Raw genomic sequence first — 15,960 nt, 5'->3', positions numbered from 1 at the left:
GAAATGTGTTGTCTGGAATCAACCAATCAATCAATAGCCATTTATTAAACACTGACTATGAGGCAGGCAATGAGTATATAAAGGCAAAAATGAAACAGTCCTTGCCCTCAGGAAAACTTGTGCTTCTTCAGGAGAAACAACAGATATATATTTAAATACATACAAAATAAATAGAACTCCAGAACACAATTCTGTAGATGCAATCCACACCTCCCCTAATTTGTACTTCTGAAATTGATTGTTTGGACCAAGGGCTAGACTTACATTTATCCATATAAATTTCCTCTTGTTAGATTCAGCTCAATGTTCTAGCCTGTCATGATCTTTTTTTTTAACCCTGATAATCATTATATCCAATGTTCCTTTCAACTTTGTGTCATCTACACATTTGTTAAACGTGCCATCTATGCCTTTATCCTAGTGAATGATTAAAAAAAATAGCACAAGGCCAAGCACAAATCCCTCAACCGCTGCACTTAAGACCGTCCAAGCTGACGTTGGGTCATTAATGCCACTTAGTTGATTCAGCCATGCAGTCACTTCTGAATCAACTGATTAGGATTACTGCTAAAATTATATCTATGATATTCCCCTGACAATAGCTTAGCAAGTCTCTTAAAAAGAAAATGAGCTTAATAGAAAATGACCTGTTCTTGATGACGCCTTGCTGACCCTTAGAAGGTAAACTTCCTTTTCTAATCGTTCACTAAGCAACCCTTCAGTGACATTCTAGAATTTTGCAGGAATCAGTCAAATTCATTGGCATAGAATTTACAGACTCAATTCTCTTTTTTTTTTTAAGATCAAAGTATTTGCCCATATCTAGTCCTGCGATGTTTTTCTGTTTTCCATAATTTCTCAAAGGTCTCTGATACTGGCTTAATAATCACTCATCTAATCTGATTGCATTACAGATAACTCTTAGGATTCCATAATGGCCAGCTTTGTTTTAACAAAGAAAAAGTTGTTTTTTCAAAGATAGAAAATAGATAGGGAAACTCATTCCGTTTCACTCGTATCTTAAGTAACATTTGTCAGCCTACTTCCTGAGTACCAGATCCAGGTGTACTTTAGAAAGAGTTGGGGGTGGGGAGGAAACTATATTTTATAAGAAAATTAAAAAATATATTTGTCTCAGATTTAAATCTGGATTTTGCTTTGTAAATAAATACTATACTAGTGAGTCATATGTGCATAAGATGGCATGATCTAGAATCTTTCCAACAATTATTATATAATGCTAATACCTATACTAAGATATTTAAGATGCATAGGGTCAAGTAATTTCATATCAATTCATGGACATTTTAATTCTTGAAATTTTAGAAGGTATTTGGTAGACATTTCAGTTTGTTCTTACATCTATCACCTTCATCTTTAGAAAACTGTGCTCTTCCTATGTTCTTCACAGGAGAGGAGCTGTGCACCAGCCTCATACGTGGTTGCACCTTGGATTGTCCCTTTGGTTTCCAAACTGATGCCCAGAACTGTGAGATATGTCAATGCCGCCCTCGGCCTAAGAAATGCAAGCCTGTAATATGTGACAAGTATTGCCCATTCGGATACCTGTACGTATGTCAGTTCAGAAAGCCTGATTATTATTACCTGTAAATCTATCAAACTCTCAGATCCTTTTGACTTTAGTTATTTCATATGTGGTTATGAGGAAAACTAATGGTGTGAAGAGAGAAAAGCGTATCCTCATTTTGTTCATTTTTTTAATACTATTTTAAAAGTTTGTTTTTTTAATTTAAGATTGTAATTCCCAAATAGTTCTTTTGTCTAACAGGAGCTAAGTTTTCTTTTCTTTTTTCTTTTCTGGAAACATTCAGAATCATATTAATAACACTGACCTTAGAATCTATGCCATGGGATTACCTAATAGCTTAAAACTCCTATATAACAAAATATGTGTCATAGGATTTAGAGTCGGAAGGGATCTTACAGGTCCACAGATATGGAAATGGAGGCCTAGTAAGGTTAAAGTGACATCCCTGAAGTCATAAAGGCAGAGCCAAAATTTGAAGCAGTGCTGTCTGGCACCAAATCCATGGCTCTTTCTGGAACACCTTAGATACCTCTCATAAATCTCCACTAATAGAATCCAACAGAAAATTTCCTTATGACAATTCAATTCAGAAAGCATTTTTGAGCACCTATTTTGAAATTCCAGTCTACTTAGGATAATCACAAGGATTATCATCTTCATTATCCATGTTATGGTAATTTAATCTTTCCTTAAGATGGTTTGACAGTCATTTATATAACTAAGTGATATATGTCTTCCCTGACCTTAGTACTGAGAATCTTTATCTTGGTTCCATTGAAGAAATCATGATTTATTTTCTTGGCACAACATATAATCTTAAGAATCTGATGGAAGATAGTAGTACTTTCATTTACCTCATATTGAGTTGCATACCATGAGATTCTAAACCTTTGGAGGGGAAAAATAATCAGAAATTTGGCATTTGTTTCTTTGATTATCCCACTAACTAACTAGGACTTGGCATAAAGATGGTATTTTTAAGTTCTTGCTAATTTTGCTGTAATGTTGTTTGCTTTGTTATTTCTACCTTTTCCTATCTTTCTCAATCTTTCTAATTGTCTTTTACACTTATATTCTTAACTTGGAGCCAATATTAAATTCAAGGGCCTCTTCCCCTTATCTTTGGACCACCTTCCCTATTTCCAGCCATCTTCTCTAGTCTGCCTCTTAAGAATACTCATTTAAGGAAAATGAAAAAGTCATTTTAATTCAGTATTAGATTATGATAATGATTATTTTTTTTTTACCAAAGTGCTTTAACATTTATTATAAATGGACAATTTCATTGAGTCCAACACCCTTATTTTTACAGATGAGGAAACTGAAGCCCCCAAAATTTAAGGGACTGGACCAGAATCATTCTATTATTGACTGCCCAAGAGAGGATTCAAACCCAGGTTTTCCTGCCTCCCAGTCCAACATTCTTTCTTCTATACCACACTGCCTCTCGAGTGTGACATAGTGATTAGAGTGCCGGGCATGGAGTCAGGGAGGTCTAGGTTCAAATTCTGCCTCTGACACACACTAGTATTGTAGCCCTGGGTGAATCATTTAATCTCTGTGCTCTTCAAGGAACTCCCCAGGACTTAACAGGTTAAGGCGTAGACAAATCATTGCCTCCCTTAGTGGAAGGCATTATTTCATCAGAGATTTCCCCCACATTGATGAACTCAGACAGCCTTCATGTGTTCACATATGAAGAACAATTCAGTATAATGGAAAAATGATAAAATAGAGAGACGAGACCTGTGTTCAAATTCCAATTCTTCCCCTAACTAGCTAACTATAATACCTTGGACAAATTCCTTCCTATCATTGAACCTTTATTTCCTTACCTGTTGAATGAAGGGATCAGATTACATGACATCTTAGGTCGCTTCCAGCTCTAACAGTCTTTGATTCTAATTTTAATTCAATGAATTACATTTTAGAAACCATCCGTGTAAACCAGTGTGGTGATACATGCCTATAATCCTTGCTACTAGAGGAGCTCAGGCTGGTGGATCTCCTGAGCTCAGGAGTTCCAAGCTGCAGTGGGATAATAAACTGATTGAGTGTCTGCGCTAATTTTGGCACCAATATGATGAGCCCCTAGGATCAGAGTCACCAGGCTGCCTAATGAGAGATAAAATGGCCCATATCAGAAACAGAGCAGGTTTCATGCCAAACTTATATTGGGACCAAGCCTGAATGGCTGCTGTACTTCCAGCCTGGTCTAGAGAGGGAGACCTAGTCTCAAAAAAGGGGTGGCAGTGCAGCTAGATGGTGCAGTGGATGGAGCCCCAGCCCTAGAGTCAGAAGGATCTGAGTTCAAATTTGGCCTCAGACACTTGCCAGCTGTGTGACCCTGGGCAAGTTACTTAACCCCAGTTGCCTCCAAAAAAATAAAAGAAAGAAAGAAAAACTCTCAAAATAAAATATGTACATGGATAAAAGAGCATTGCATATATCTCAGCTTTCTTGAGTTCATCACAAAAAGCTTGTTTAAATATCCTCTGAGTGGTGTAATAGGTAAAGAGTCAACTTTGGAATCAGAAGGGCCTGGGTTCAAGTCCTGTTTCTGCAACATACCTACAGGGTAATCTGTCAAGTTACTAAACCTCTCAAAAGTCTGAGAAACTCTCCAAGGCAGTAGGTGGCAGAAAAGGTACTTGTCTGTGTTGGTAGCAGTTTCTTACCTAGAGCTCTGTACACAGGTGGAAGCACAGATTGCTGTAAAAAATAACAACAGCAACAACACAGCCGTTGCATAAGATGTCTCTGGTAATGCTGCTTCCTAAACAGCAGTCCCAGTCTTAGCAGGAACCAGCTACTCTACTGCAGTTGTAATATCCCTTTGAAGAATAAGGATGCTTTCAGATCAAACCCACATCTCAACAAGAGGTCTTTAAGAAGAAACACTATGTAGGTTTTGTGTGCCTTATTGTAGTCATATCCCCACCCACCCACCCAATTGCTATATATGGCATAGGGTTAAATGTATGCTCTGTGTGCATATCCTTCCAGAAGAATGATCTGACTAGAACTTAGATCTAGGGAATAAAGATGAAATCAGCCATAAATGCCCCTTGTCAGTACCCGTAGGTTTCCTGGGACAATCAACATTCACTAAATACTCCTTAGATAGAGAAACACAGAACTCAGTGTTTTGAAGCCCCTTGAGGTTGGCCAATGAAAAGAAACACAGGTAATTCATTTTTAACACATTCTCAATGACAAGCCAATCTCCCATTTCCACTTCTAAGTTCTCTTAGAAGAATTTGGCTCTGATTATAAGAAGAGTGGTGCATTTTCCTTAAACTGTCTTCTAGCAACAATTTGGCTAAGATGAGATAGGGAAGAGGAATAGTTGGATTCGTTATTGTGGCTGCTATGGCAATGATATCTAATATTTATATAGTCCTCTGAGTTCTGTAAGACATTTTTACATAAGTTATCTCATTAACCCCACAACACTCTATGAAATAAGTGCCACTCTTACTCCATTTTCCAGGTGAGGAAACTGATTGTCAGAGAAGCTAAATGACTTCTCCACAATTATACTGTGTCAGAGACAGGATTTAAACACAGGTTTTCCTGACCTAAGTCTAACTACTTCATCTGAATAAAGAAACTTTTCTTTTTTTTTTTCTCTTTTTTCTTTTTAAGGCAATTGGGATTAAGTGACTTGCCCAGGGTCACACAGCTAGTAAGTGTCAAGTGTTTGGTCTGAGGCCAAATTTAAACTCAGGTCCTCCTGACTTCAGGGCCAGTGCTCTATCCACTGCGCCACCTAGCTGCCCCATAAAGAAACTTTTCCATGTTCATTTCTGTTCTGAGGACACCCCCCTTGTCCAACCATAGTCAATTCTGTGGCAATGGTACTTAAATGAATAATGTATCAGAAATCCTCCTATCAGTATGACATGGGAATAATAAAAATGGAGTTTTTACTAATTTTTCAGAGAATCAATGCCATTCTCCTTTTTCATATTATAAGAAATAGGGTTTTTTACATAAGGATTTTGGACTTTTTTTCTTTAAATATACAATTGTAAGTACTCAGAATGTTGTAATGATATATTCTAATCCAGTCTTGTAGGTAAGTTATGTGGTACAGTTGATAGAGTGCTCTATTTGCAATCAGGAAGACCTGAATAAACAAATAAAAATAATATTCTTTCTTAACTGCTTTGCAGTGAGTTCCTGTTTCATGTGGGAGACTGATAATTAAAGAAGAAAAGAGAAAAACTTAAGAAGTCATAAGTCAAGTTAACATTTATTGAGCATGTTATGTATACCTAGATACTGTCCCAGAAAATGGCATTTCCAAAGACATCATAGAATAGTGGCAAGAGCACTGGAATTTAGAATCAGGAGGACCTGTGTTCAAGTCTTAGCACTGACATTTACTAGCTAAATGAGCCAAGGAGTTTACTTGCTAGCCTTAGTTTCATTTATTAAATGGAGGTGATAATAATTGCACTAACTACCTCATAGACTAGTTGTTAAGATAGGAATTGGTAAATGATCATAAAGAGCTTTATGAATGTGAGCTATTGTCATATTTAATATTTCTATTTTCCACTAATATTCATGGCAGGTTTTGTTGCTGATATTAAAACTCTCATTAATTTCTTGAATTTCACAGTCAGGTTAGGTGGGGTATGTGTTGCACTTTAATTAATACAACAAAAGCAAGCTCTTGGCTTCCCCACTGTTCTCAGAAGGAGCAGTGAGGAAGGTCCTTAATTATCCATCCTGTTTATGCAATTATTTACTCATCAGTTTTAAGTTGTGGATACAGTTCTCCTAATTAAAAGGATTCTCCCAGAAGCATAGTCAAGAATTGTCCTCTTTTGTTACTTGTTTGCAGGACATGGGCATGAGGTTCTAGTGACCTATGCCCTCAGAATACTTGCAGAGTAATAGTAATTTCATTTCTATGACCTCTGATTTGAGCATTTGATCATCATTTGAGGTGTTTTAGGTAATTTTTTGACCTTTGACAAAATTTCAATTATCTAGGAAGAATAAACATGGCTGCGACATCTGCCGCTGTAAGAAATGTCCTGAGCACCCATGCAGTAAAATTTGTCCAGTGGGTTTCCAGGTGGACAGTCATGGTTGTCTTATCTGTAAGTGCCGAGGTAAGTGTGAACACATCCCCATTGTTTTCAAAGCAACCAAGGATTCTTTTTTTTCTTTTTTAAAGAAAGACAAAAGAGAGAATGTGTTGTAATAAGACATGTTAAGAGAATGTTTCTTCCACTGAAGTTTAACAATCACTTTCTAAAGGAGAAGCCCTTAAGTTTTCTTTATTTCTGTCTTCTTAATGTATTACAAACTTAACAAAGAATTTAAAATAGTATTTAATTAACAAGCACGTTTGCCAACATAGTCACTTTCTTAGCTTCTCACTTTCATCTCTACTGTAGTTTGACACATATTCATGTTCATATATAAGTCTATTTAATCAGGGATCTATTTAACTTAGATATTTTCAAATATGTGCATTTTCATCAGTTTGGTCACTCCCCCCACCAACATAGATTGTGACTCTTAAATTTCTTCTCATTATGTCCAGTACTTATTTTCCCATAAATCCTTCATGTAGTCCCTACCAATTCCTTCCCTTTGATTTTGTTTTTGTTTTTGTTTTTGTTTTCTTCAGTATTTTGGCAATACCTGTATACCATTTGAGTTGTCTATTTGTTTGTCTCTCATTCTTTCTACATAACCACACCATTTCCTTTTATGATCACACATGGCTCCTCAGTAAATTCTTTTATGCCATTTCTTGTGCTCAAGTTGTCACTGGTTTCAGGCCATTATATCCCCTGTAATGGGGGGATTCTCTTGTTCTTCTCCTTGACAAAAGATATTTGATTTCACCTTTAAGGGTATTCTCTCCACAAATACAAATACAAATCCCTCTGCATTTTAATAGATGTTTTCTTGAGTTCCTTTGGCCAGAAGTAAATATTCATCAGCTGATGGCCAGCCTTCTGATTAACTTCTCTGAATTTACTGGTTCTTAAGCTGTAGGTACAGTCTGTCCCTAGGTCATTACTCAAAATCTTTCCAGTTTAGCTCTTGCCAGATTTTGGATTCTACTCGAATAGCCTTTAGAAACTCTGTGTCACCTTAATATTTCCAATTTCTAATAAACATTTATTAAGCCCCTACTATGTGCCAGACACTGTGCTAAGCACGGAGGATACAATTAATAAAAAGAAAAACAGTCCCTGCCATCAAGAAGCTTATCATCTAATGAGGAGAGACAGCACACAAAAAGAGGCAGGAAAGCAGGGGGCAGAGAGGACAGAACATCAAGTGTACCCAGCATGGGGGCATCTTGTTCTATGGAGTTGAAAACAGGCATAGCAGCAAATGTCATACTGGAGTGAGTCATGTGACAAGGAGGTATCAGAATGAGATGTTAGTTAACCCTCACTATGGTTGATAAGTGTCAGGATGTTCCTTTCATAGCTCTTGGAGAGTGTACATGGAGAATCATTAAACACTCCCATGTAATTTCCCACAAAGGTGAATTTAATGTGAAAGTAGTATTTCACTAAAGAAGTACATAATTAAATTTACACATGCAGAAAACCAAAAGTGTCTGCTATCTGATATTCCCTCCTCCTCAAACTTCCTCTCCTGAAATTTTTTCTTCTTAAAAATCAGTAGTTCTTAAGATTTTCTATATTATGGATCACTTTGGCATTCTGGTAAAGCCTATAGACTCCTTTTCATAATAACATGTTTGTATGCTAAAAATAAAATGCATAAGATTACAAAAGAAACCAATGATAGTGAAATTCACATATCAAAATATTACAAAATCAATTTCAGTGGCTTCAAGTTTAAAACCTCTACTGTAAATGAAGTGAGGCTTATACCCTATTCCTGCAGTTACCCAGGAAAATCAGTTTTGTTGTGTTCCAGGGAAATCCATTTTAAATTACTAGCTAATTCATCAAATAGGTTCTTTTAAAAAATTTATTTGAACTCCTTATGGGAAATAAGTACATTTGATTTTGAGTGGGAGAGAAGAAAGGAGGGCTCAACTTTTTAATGTTAAAATTAACAGATTACAGCAATGCTAGTATATTACAGGGTCAGCTAGGTGGCTAAGAGTACAGGGCCTGGAGCCAGCAAGATGAGTCTCCCTGAATTCAAATCTGGCCTCAGACATTTACTAGCTGTGTGACCCTGGCTAAGTCACTTAACTCTATTTGCCTCAGTTTGCTCATCTGTAAAATGAGCTGGAAAAGGAAATGGCAAACTACCCCAGTATCTTTGTCAAGAAAACCCTAAATAGTCTCACAAAGTCGTCCACAACTGAAACAACTAAACAAGAATAATATATATTACAGAAGAAGTGAACTTCTGGATCTGAAATTCTCTGTGTGTGTTAGACATGGACCTACACACACACACACGCACCTCCACTCTTATTTTACCATGGAAACTGGGGTGCCCAAGGAGGCTTGAAATGACTCTTCCACCTCTATCTCTTGTGCTATCATACCCCTCAACTGGAGGGTGGGAGATACTGATCCACAACTTCAGTTACCAAAGCTTCCCTAAAAAGAGAATAAGCTATTGAAGTTTAATTTATTTATTATACAGACTTTCTCCCTCTGATGGAACTGCTTTTATATGTAGCTGCTTTCTCACTATCTTCTACAGAGGCTACGCCTTCAGCATCCATTGGGCCCCCTGTGCAGACAGGCACTTGCCTGTCTATGGATGGACGACATCATAAAAATGAGGAAAGCTGGCATGATGGATGCCGGGAATGCTACTGTCATAATGGACGGGAAATGTGTGCCCTGATCACCTGTCCTGTACCCGCCTGCAGCAATCCCACCATCCGGCCAGGACAATGCTGCCCATCATGTTCAAGTAAAGCTTGGTTTCTGTGTTGTCCATAAGGAAATACCGTCTGCCTTATCTTTCCTCTTGCATTTCTAGAATTATGAATCTGGCTCATAGAAATAGATCAGTTACTATTTAGTAAGCACTTATTAAGCATCACCTGTGTGCCATGCCAAGCACTGTGATAGGTTTGAGGGATACAGAATTAAAAATGGTAATAGTTCTTCCTCACAAGAAACTTACCTTATTCTAAAGGGGTAAGTGCAAGGTGGTTTTTGTTTTGTTTTGTTTTATTTTGTCAGCAACAGCAACAACAAATGTGAGCATAAATAAATGTTTAGCTAAATACAAAGATCATACCCAAAAGTTGTGAAAAGGTCTATTTGTCATATACCCTCTGGCCATATGTTGATGCAAAGACCGGGGAGGAGGTTAGCAATGTGGTGCAACAGGGGGATGTATAGTATAATACATATTACTGGATTTGGAAGCAGAAATAAAGGAAAGAGGAAAGGATGGAGGTAGGGATGGAAGGATTGAAGGAACAAAGGAAGGAGGAAGGGAGGGAAGAAAGAAGGAGGAGAACATTTATTAGGTGCTAACTTCATACCAGGCATTGTGCTAAATGCTAGGGATACAAATACAAAAAAAAAAACAAAAAAACAAAAACAGGGCAGTCCTTGCCTTCATTTTAATAGGGAAACAAAGCTATTTACTACCTGTGTGACCCTGGGCAAATCACTTACCTTTCTGGACCTCTTTTGACCTCATCTCTAAAATGAGAGGGTTAAACTTGATACCCTCACAAATCCTTCCAGCTCTAAATCTATGCTCCTCTGAAACTTTCATAATGCAGTCTGAGATCTGGTGAGAAATAAGCAGAGCCATGGGACTAGCGCTAGGCCAAATTCAGTTCAACTTTAAAGTGCCAGAGAAAAGATGATGGGTCAGTTGTTAAATGAGAAAGTAGAGTGCAAGAAAAGGGTCCAAATCAAAAGGTATGTTCATAGACCAGGTAAGTTTTGTTACTGGGAAGGAGTTAGAGGCATCTGTGGTAGTAGATAAAGTGGAGAATTCAGGCCAAAGTGAAAGTCAGAAAAAAACTAATTACCAGTCAAAACAAAACAAAAGGTATCAAACTTCAGTAAAGAATTTCTATAGTTTGTCACATTCAGTGAGCTAAATATTTTTACCAATTTTTGTTCTCCCCAGTGATCCAAAATTATGGACATCTCCCACATATTCATTGCCTATATCCTAAATAGGAAGGATGTATGTTGGGGTGAAAATGGACACTACTTATTTTTAAAAACTGTTCAGTCACTTGGGTGAAGGGTTGAGGTGTATTTTAGAAAGGGTTAATTCATTTATGTTGCGAAATGTTAACCATCCATTTGGCTAATACAAATATCTATAAGTTCTCTATGTCTTCTCTTCAAATGATAGATCTAATCCTTCAAGGAAAGCCTTCTTTGTAGCCGTCAGATGACCATGAGCCCTAGCCTTTGGTAGGGCTCCCAGGACAGAGGCAAATGAGGGTCTTCTTGTGACTCTCACTACCCTGGTCTGGTTGCACTAGGAATTTGGGAGTATGAAGAGAGACCCACCAATGGACTTAAGCAATAACTGACTCTTTCTTCCCTGAGTGATATCCTCTTCCAACTGCTTAATCCCCCTGCTTAATCCCTCTTGCCCCCAGTAGGGTTAGAATACCAGCACTACTGACCTGAGGTTCCCAACAAGGTCTTAAATCCTCATATGTGACTAATAAAATTCTCTTTTTAAAAAATAGACTTAGTGAGCTCAAAATTTAATTTAACCAGGAAAAATGGTACTATTTTTATTTCTCAATAAAGGATACTTAAAGGGGCCTATTTATAATGTAATCTTTTGGAAGGAAAAATCTGCAAAGTGTCCAGTTAATTCGTCAACCCCAGCCCTTCCAATCCTTCTTTGTTTGAATTTTTAATATTCTTGCCACAAATAGAGAGATTAAATCTCTAGAATGTTAAGTCACAATGATGGTGATAAATACAGGCTCAAGAAAAGAACAGAGCAGATTCAAAAATTACATTGTCTGAGTTATACTTGTTAATGACAATCATGCATGACTGATCAGCTGAAAGGCACTTGACCTCTCAGTGTCCCGGTGTCTCTCTAAGATTATGAGGTACTGTACAATTGTTAATGTGCATTAGTAGAGGGGATTCCCTCACCACTAATGAAATCACAGACCCAGTCCAAAAAAAAAGTTATAATCACAGGCACTACAGTTTCTCTAGCCCCATCCTCTGTTAGATGGTGAACTCCTTGAGAACAGGGAATGGGGTTTCCCCTTTTTTGGATTCCCAGTTCTTAATATAGTAGCTGGCACATAGTAGGCACTTAATAAATGCTTATTAACTAACCTTGAGCTCAGCGTTTGTGCATATCTGTTATCTTTTTCATCTTTCACACTGATATTGAAAAGACCAGATATTATTCCATTTTGCAGCTGAAGCAACAAGCAGAGAGATTCTCTGATTTTGTGAAGTATCATGCTCAAAAGTAACACAATGTCTGGAAAGGACTTTAGAAGTCATCTATGTTAGCCCCCTCATTTTATAGAGAAGGAAACTGAGACACTGAGAGGCTACATGTATATATGAATATGTATATGTATATATATACATACATACATATATGTGTATGGAATATGCAGTGTATATAATATTATATATTTCACATACATATAATGTACTATTATATATGTATATATACACACATAGTATACCATATATTTCATCAAAAATAGTCCCTTTCATGGTTTATCTCTTGTGTATTCTTCTTACTGAAGGACCCAAACTTGTTCATCTGAAACACTAGAGACTTAAGGAGAGATCAGAACAAGTCACTCCCAGCCCCTTCCCTGGTTAGCTTTTAGGACCTATCTATCTTCCTGGGTATTCCTGGTCAGGTCCTTTTTTTTATTGTTGTCAAGATAAAGGAACTGCTACTGAACCTTTCCCATGTTAGACTATAGGTTCAGCCACTGCTATTTTTTCCTTGGGTTTCCCTTCCTCTTTCTTACCCTTTCTCTTTCTGTTTTTCTTTCATATCCCACCTGTCTCAGGTCCCTCTCCTGTTTTGCCTTGAAGCCAGTTGTATAGGGGAAAGGGTTAGAAAGGTAAGGAAAACTGGAACTACACATGGCTATTTATTCCTATGACTTGACTATCTTTCCCCTTTTGTGTCAGGATGTAGGAGCCATGGTCCCTTAGAAAAGCAATTCTTCTCTTTTTCAAGGAGAATTGTTTTCAACTCTTCCACAGGTCTACTTAGGAAGCCTTTTACTAATTCTCCTGTATGAGCAGTCCACTTTAACAAAAAATGTTTCTCTCTTGGCAGCACAAAATGTATTATTATAATTTGTCCATTCCCTTTCTTTCCCACCACTAAACCCCTACCTCAGTTTATACAAGTCAATTTGCATTCTAATTGACATTAATTGACGTCTAATTGTCTTCCCTTCTCTTGTTTGGTTACTGAAATGCTGGGTCCTTTCACACTGGATCTGTTACTTACCAGTTACTACATTACATTATATATTACATTACTACTATTTACATCAGCCAGTATCATATTTCTGTCATCCTTAAACATGACCAAAATACTCTTCTTCACTGATCCCATCTCCATCCCTGTCCTTTTAGATAAAGATAACCGAAGTTATCTCCCTAACTAGGATTCAGCACTGACTCTCACTTTTGACTTGCCATCATGACTACAGAATCCAAACTACATTAATCATGGTGTTGATTGGTACAGGTAGAGTCTTTATTTTGCACTGAGGAGGGTTACAAGAATTTATTCACTATGACATGCAAAAGGTGTTTCTACCATGTCCCATCACTCACGCCCCTCTCTTGATGTTCTTATACTATAATCTGTGAACAGGCTGTCCCCATCCTTCTTAGCTCCTGAGTGCAACTCCAGGGCAGCTCTCAGTACCTTTCAACATACTCCTAATATTGAATTTCCTCCCTATCATCATCATCTCATTTGAGGCACAAAAGACTAAAATTGTCTCTGCTGGAGAATGATGGCAGTTATCAACAACCTCTCAATTTTTGCCTCTCAATGCTATCTTATAACAGAGATCTAGTCTTCAATGTGAATTTTCTGTCTGTTGATTCTACATGAACATTCCTGTTCAGTTTGCTGGCAGGCAGTCTTAATTTGGGTGTACCCAATTTGATTACAGGACATATTTCCAAGTTTTCAAATACTTAAGCTCCAGAAAGTTAATGGAGTACACAGGGCATTGAATAGGATGGAAAAAAAAAGGAGCCAAAATTCTCTGAACTTTTTCTGGGAAGTTTATACAAGATTCAAACAGTTGATTTCTTTGTGAGATTTGCTAATTACAGTTCACCTCTGCAGTCTCCTGAAAGTGATAAGTGATCAATGTAATCCTGTTTGAGGAAGAAGTTATCCTATCTGTGGCATTAATTCTCTTATTTCTAAGATGGATCATAAATCACCCCTTTTTTTTAGTATGATGAAAGGAACTCCTGCTCTCTCCTTATATTAATATACATGTTTAATATACTGCTTTTAATTTCTTTTCTTTTCTTGATCAAAAGAAGTTGAAAGAATTATCAACCATTTCTCTAGACTAGTGACTCATGAGCTGAAAAACATCAGGACCTTCCAGAGCTTCTGAGAACAACCTGTAAATGGCAATACTTCCTCTCTCATAACCTCTTTTGTTTTCATCTTATGTTTGATTTCTCAGATGAATTTGTGGTTCAGAAACCAGAGCTAAGCAGCCCATCCATTTGCCATGCTCCTGGAGGAGAATACTTTGTGGATGGAGAAACATGGAATATCGACTCTTGCACCCAGTGTACATGTCATAGTGGGCGTGTGTTGTGTGAAACAGAAGTTTGTCCTCCCCTTCTTTGCCAAACTCCTGCCCGCACCCAGGATTCCTGCTGTCCTCAGTGTACAGGTAACCAGAGTGTGCTTCATCTTGCTGATGAACTTGGTAGACTAGGCAGTTAACCATTTGAGAACAGAGCAGGGTTAGAGATGTTGTCAAATCAATGCTAAAAAGAAAAATGACTTAAATAAGGACTTGCACCAAGCTCAAATACAAATGCTAGAGAGCATTAAGATGCCCATTACCATACCTCCTCAAAGCATTCTTTTCTATGGTTCCCATTTATTGCTTGGAATTAATATAACATTGAGGAAATCATCATGTTTATGACTACCATTTATCTTGCTTACTACATGTCAGACCCACAAAATACTTAATTTCCAGAATAAGGCCATTAGCTTATCTTGAATGGTCTCACTCATATAAATTCTCTTTTATGTTTCTATTTTGGATGAATAGCTATGCCACCCTTAGAATGTACAAAAAATGGTACTTTGAATCCTTTGAAAGAAATATTAGGTTTATGACTCTACTAATATGAAAACTAAGGAATTTCTTTATGTCTACGCTTTTTGATTATCATTTAAGAGCATTATGATGTTATTTCTAGATAAAGTTTAGAAAATTTGATATAAATATAGGGAATATTATATTATTGATTTGACTTTTTTGTCAGATCAACCTAACCACAGTTGGACCTTAACACTAAGCTTCTAAACATAGGTAGTTTGACCATTTATCCATGGAAGAGCAATATTCATAAGCTTCGCTATTCTGTTATTAAGTTTATTAAGTAGCAGAACAAATTATTTTTACTCTTACCTCTCATAGAATTTCTTTTTAATATATCCATGAGTTAGTACTTAGAAGTTTGTTCATCTTAGCGTATTAGTTCACAGTTGAAAGCTAACTGTTGATGGATAGTCTAAATAACATTTTTTTTTATTGTCAGGATTACCCACAGCAGCCAAAGTCTATTAGATAATAATGATGATGATAACGATAATAATGAAAGTAAGATATAAATAATTATAATTCAAGACAGAATGTGAAAGTTCATATCAAGTGCTCCATTTGTTCCCGAGGAAAGGTTAAAAATTAATGTGTTTAAATTCAAAAGAATTCATACAAGTAGCAAGTGAACGGGTTTGTTCAGGTTCGTTTTTTCCTAAATTTCAGTAAGTTTAGAATGGCTTTTGTCTTTTTTCCTAGTTTTTTATTTTTTCTCTATTCAGTGTTTTTAGGTGTTGGGAGAAAATGGGCTGTAGAATGTAAATAATGAAATAAAATTAGAGAGTAGAGAGGTGTAAGATGTAAATCAACTAATAAAGAATAAACAGAAAGAATAATGAGAGTCTTTGTGGAAGTAATGAATAGAGAAAGAGGTGTGCTAGTGGATGAGATGACCAAATAAAATTTGCAGCTAATGTTCCATAGAGACCATGTGCTTCTTGAAATAAAAACCTTTCCCCTCATTCTTTTCCTTGGCCCCCTCCATGTTGTGTTCCATCACAAACAACAGAGTGGGATTTTCACTTCTGATCTTTTCTCTGCCTTTGAGAGCTTCATGTTCCTTGGGAATAGTCATCCTGGCTCTTTTCCTTCTTCTTTTATATCCTCA

General features: G+C 36.9%; 1 protein-coding gene across 4 annotated transcripts in view; it reads left to right on the top strand.

Annotated features, from left to right (window-relative positions):
• Positions 1-15,960, top strand: part of CRIM1 (cysteine rich transmembrane BMP regulator 1) — a 257,771-nt gene that overhangs the window by 203,690 nt on the left and 38,121 nt on the right. For 3 of the 4 annotated variants that reach the window (XM_027850424.1, XM_027850426.1, XM_027850423.1), the window contains 4 exons: positions 1,412-1,568; positions 6,557-6,678; positions 9,227-9,442; positions 14,193-14,408. In XM_027850424.1, the coding sequence (XP_027706225.1) occupies positions 1,412-1,568; positions 6,557-6,678; positions 9,227-9,442; positions 14,193-14,408 (711 nt within the window). The remainder of the gene's footprint in view (positions 1-1,411; positions 1,569-6,556; positions 6,679-9,226; positions 9,443-14,192; positions 14,409-15,960) is intronic. The other variant, XM_027850425.1, reaches the window with a different exon arrangement.

Source organism: Vombatus ursinus, unplaced genomic scaffold, assembly GCF_900497805.2.
Source record: "Vombatus ursinus unplaced genomic scaffold, bare-nosed wombat genome assembly UNPS02009062.1, whole genome shotgun sequence".
In the NCBI taxonomy this organism is placed as follows: Eukaryota; Metazoa; Chordata; class Mammalia; order Diprotodontia; family Vombatidae; genus Vombatus; species Vombatus ursinus.
The sequence above is the reverse complement of the archived record's forward strand: the minus strand, read 5'-3'. Positions and strand labels throughout refer to the sequence as shown.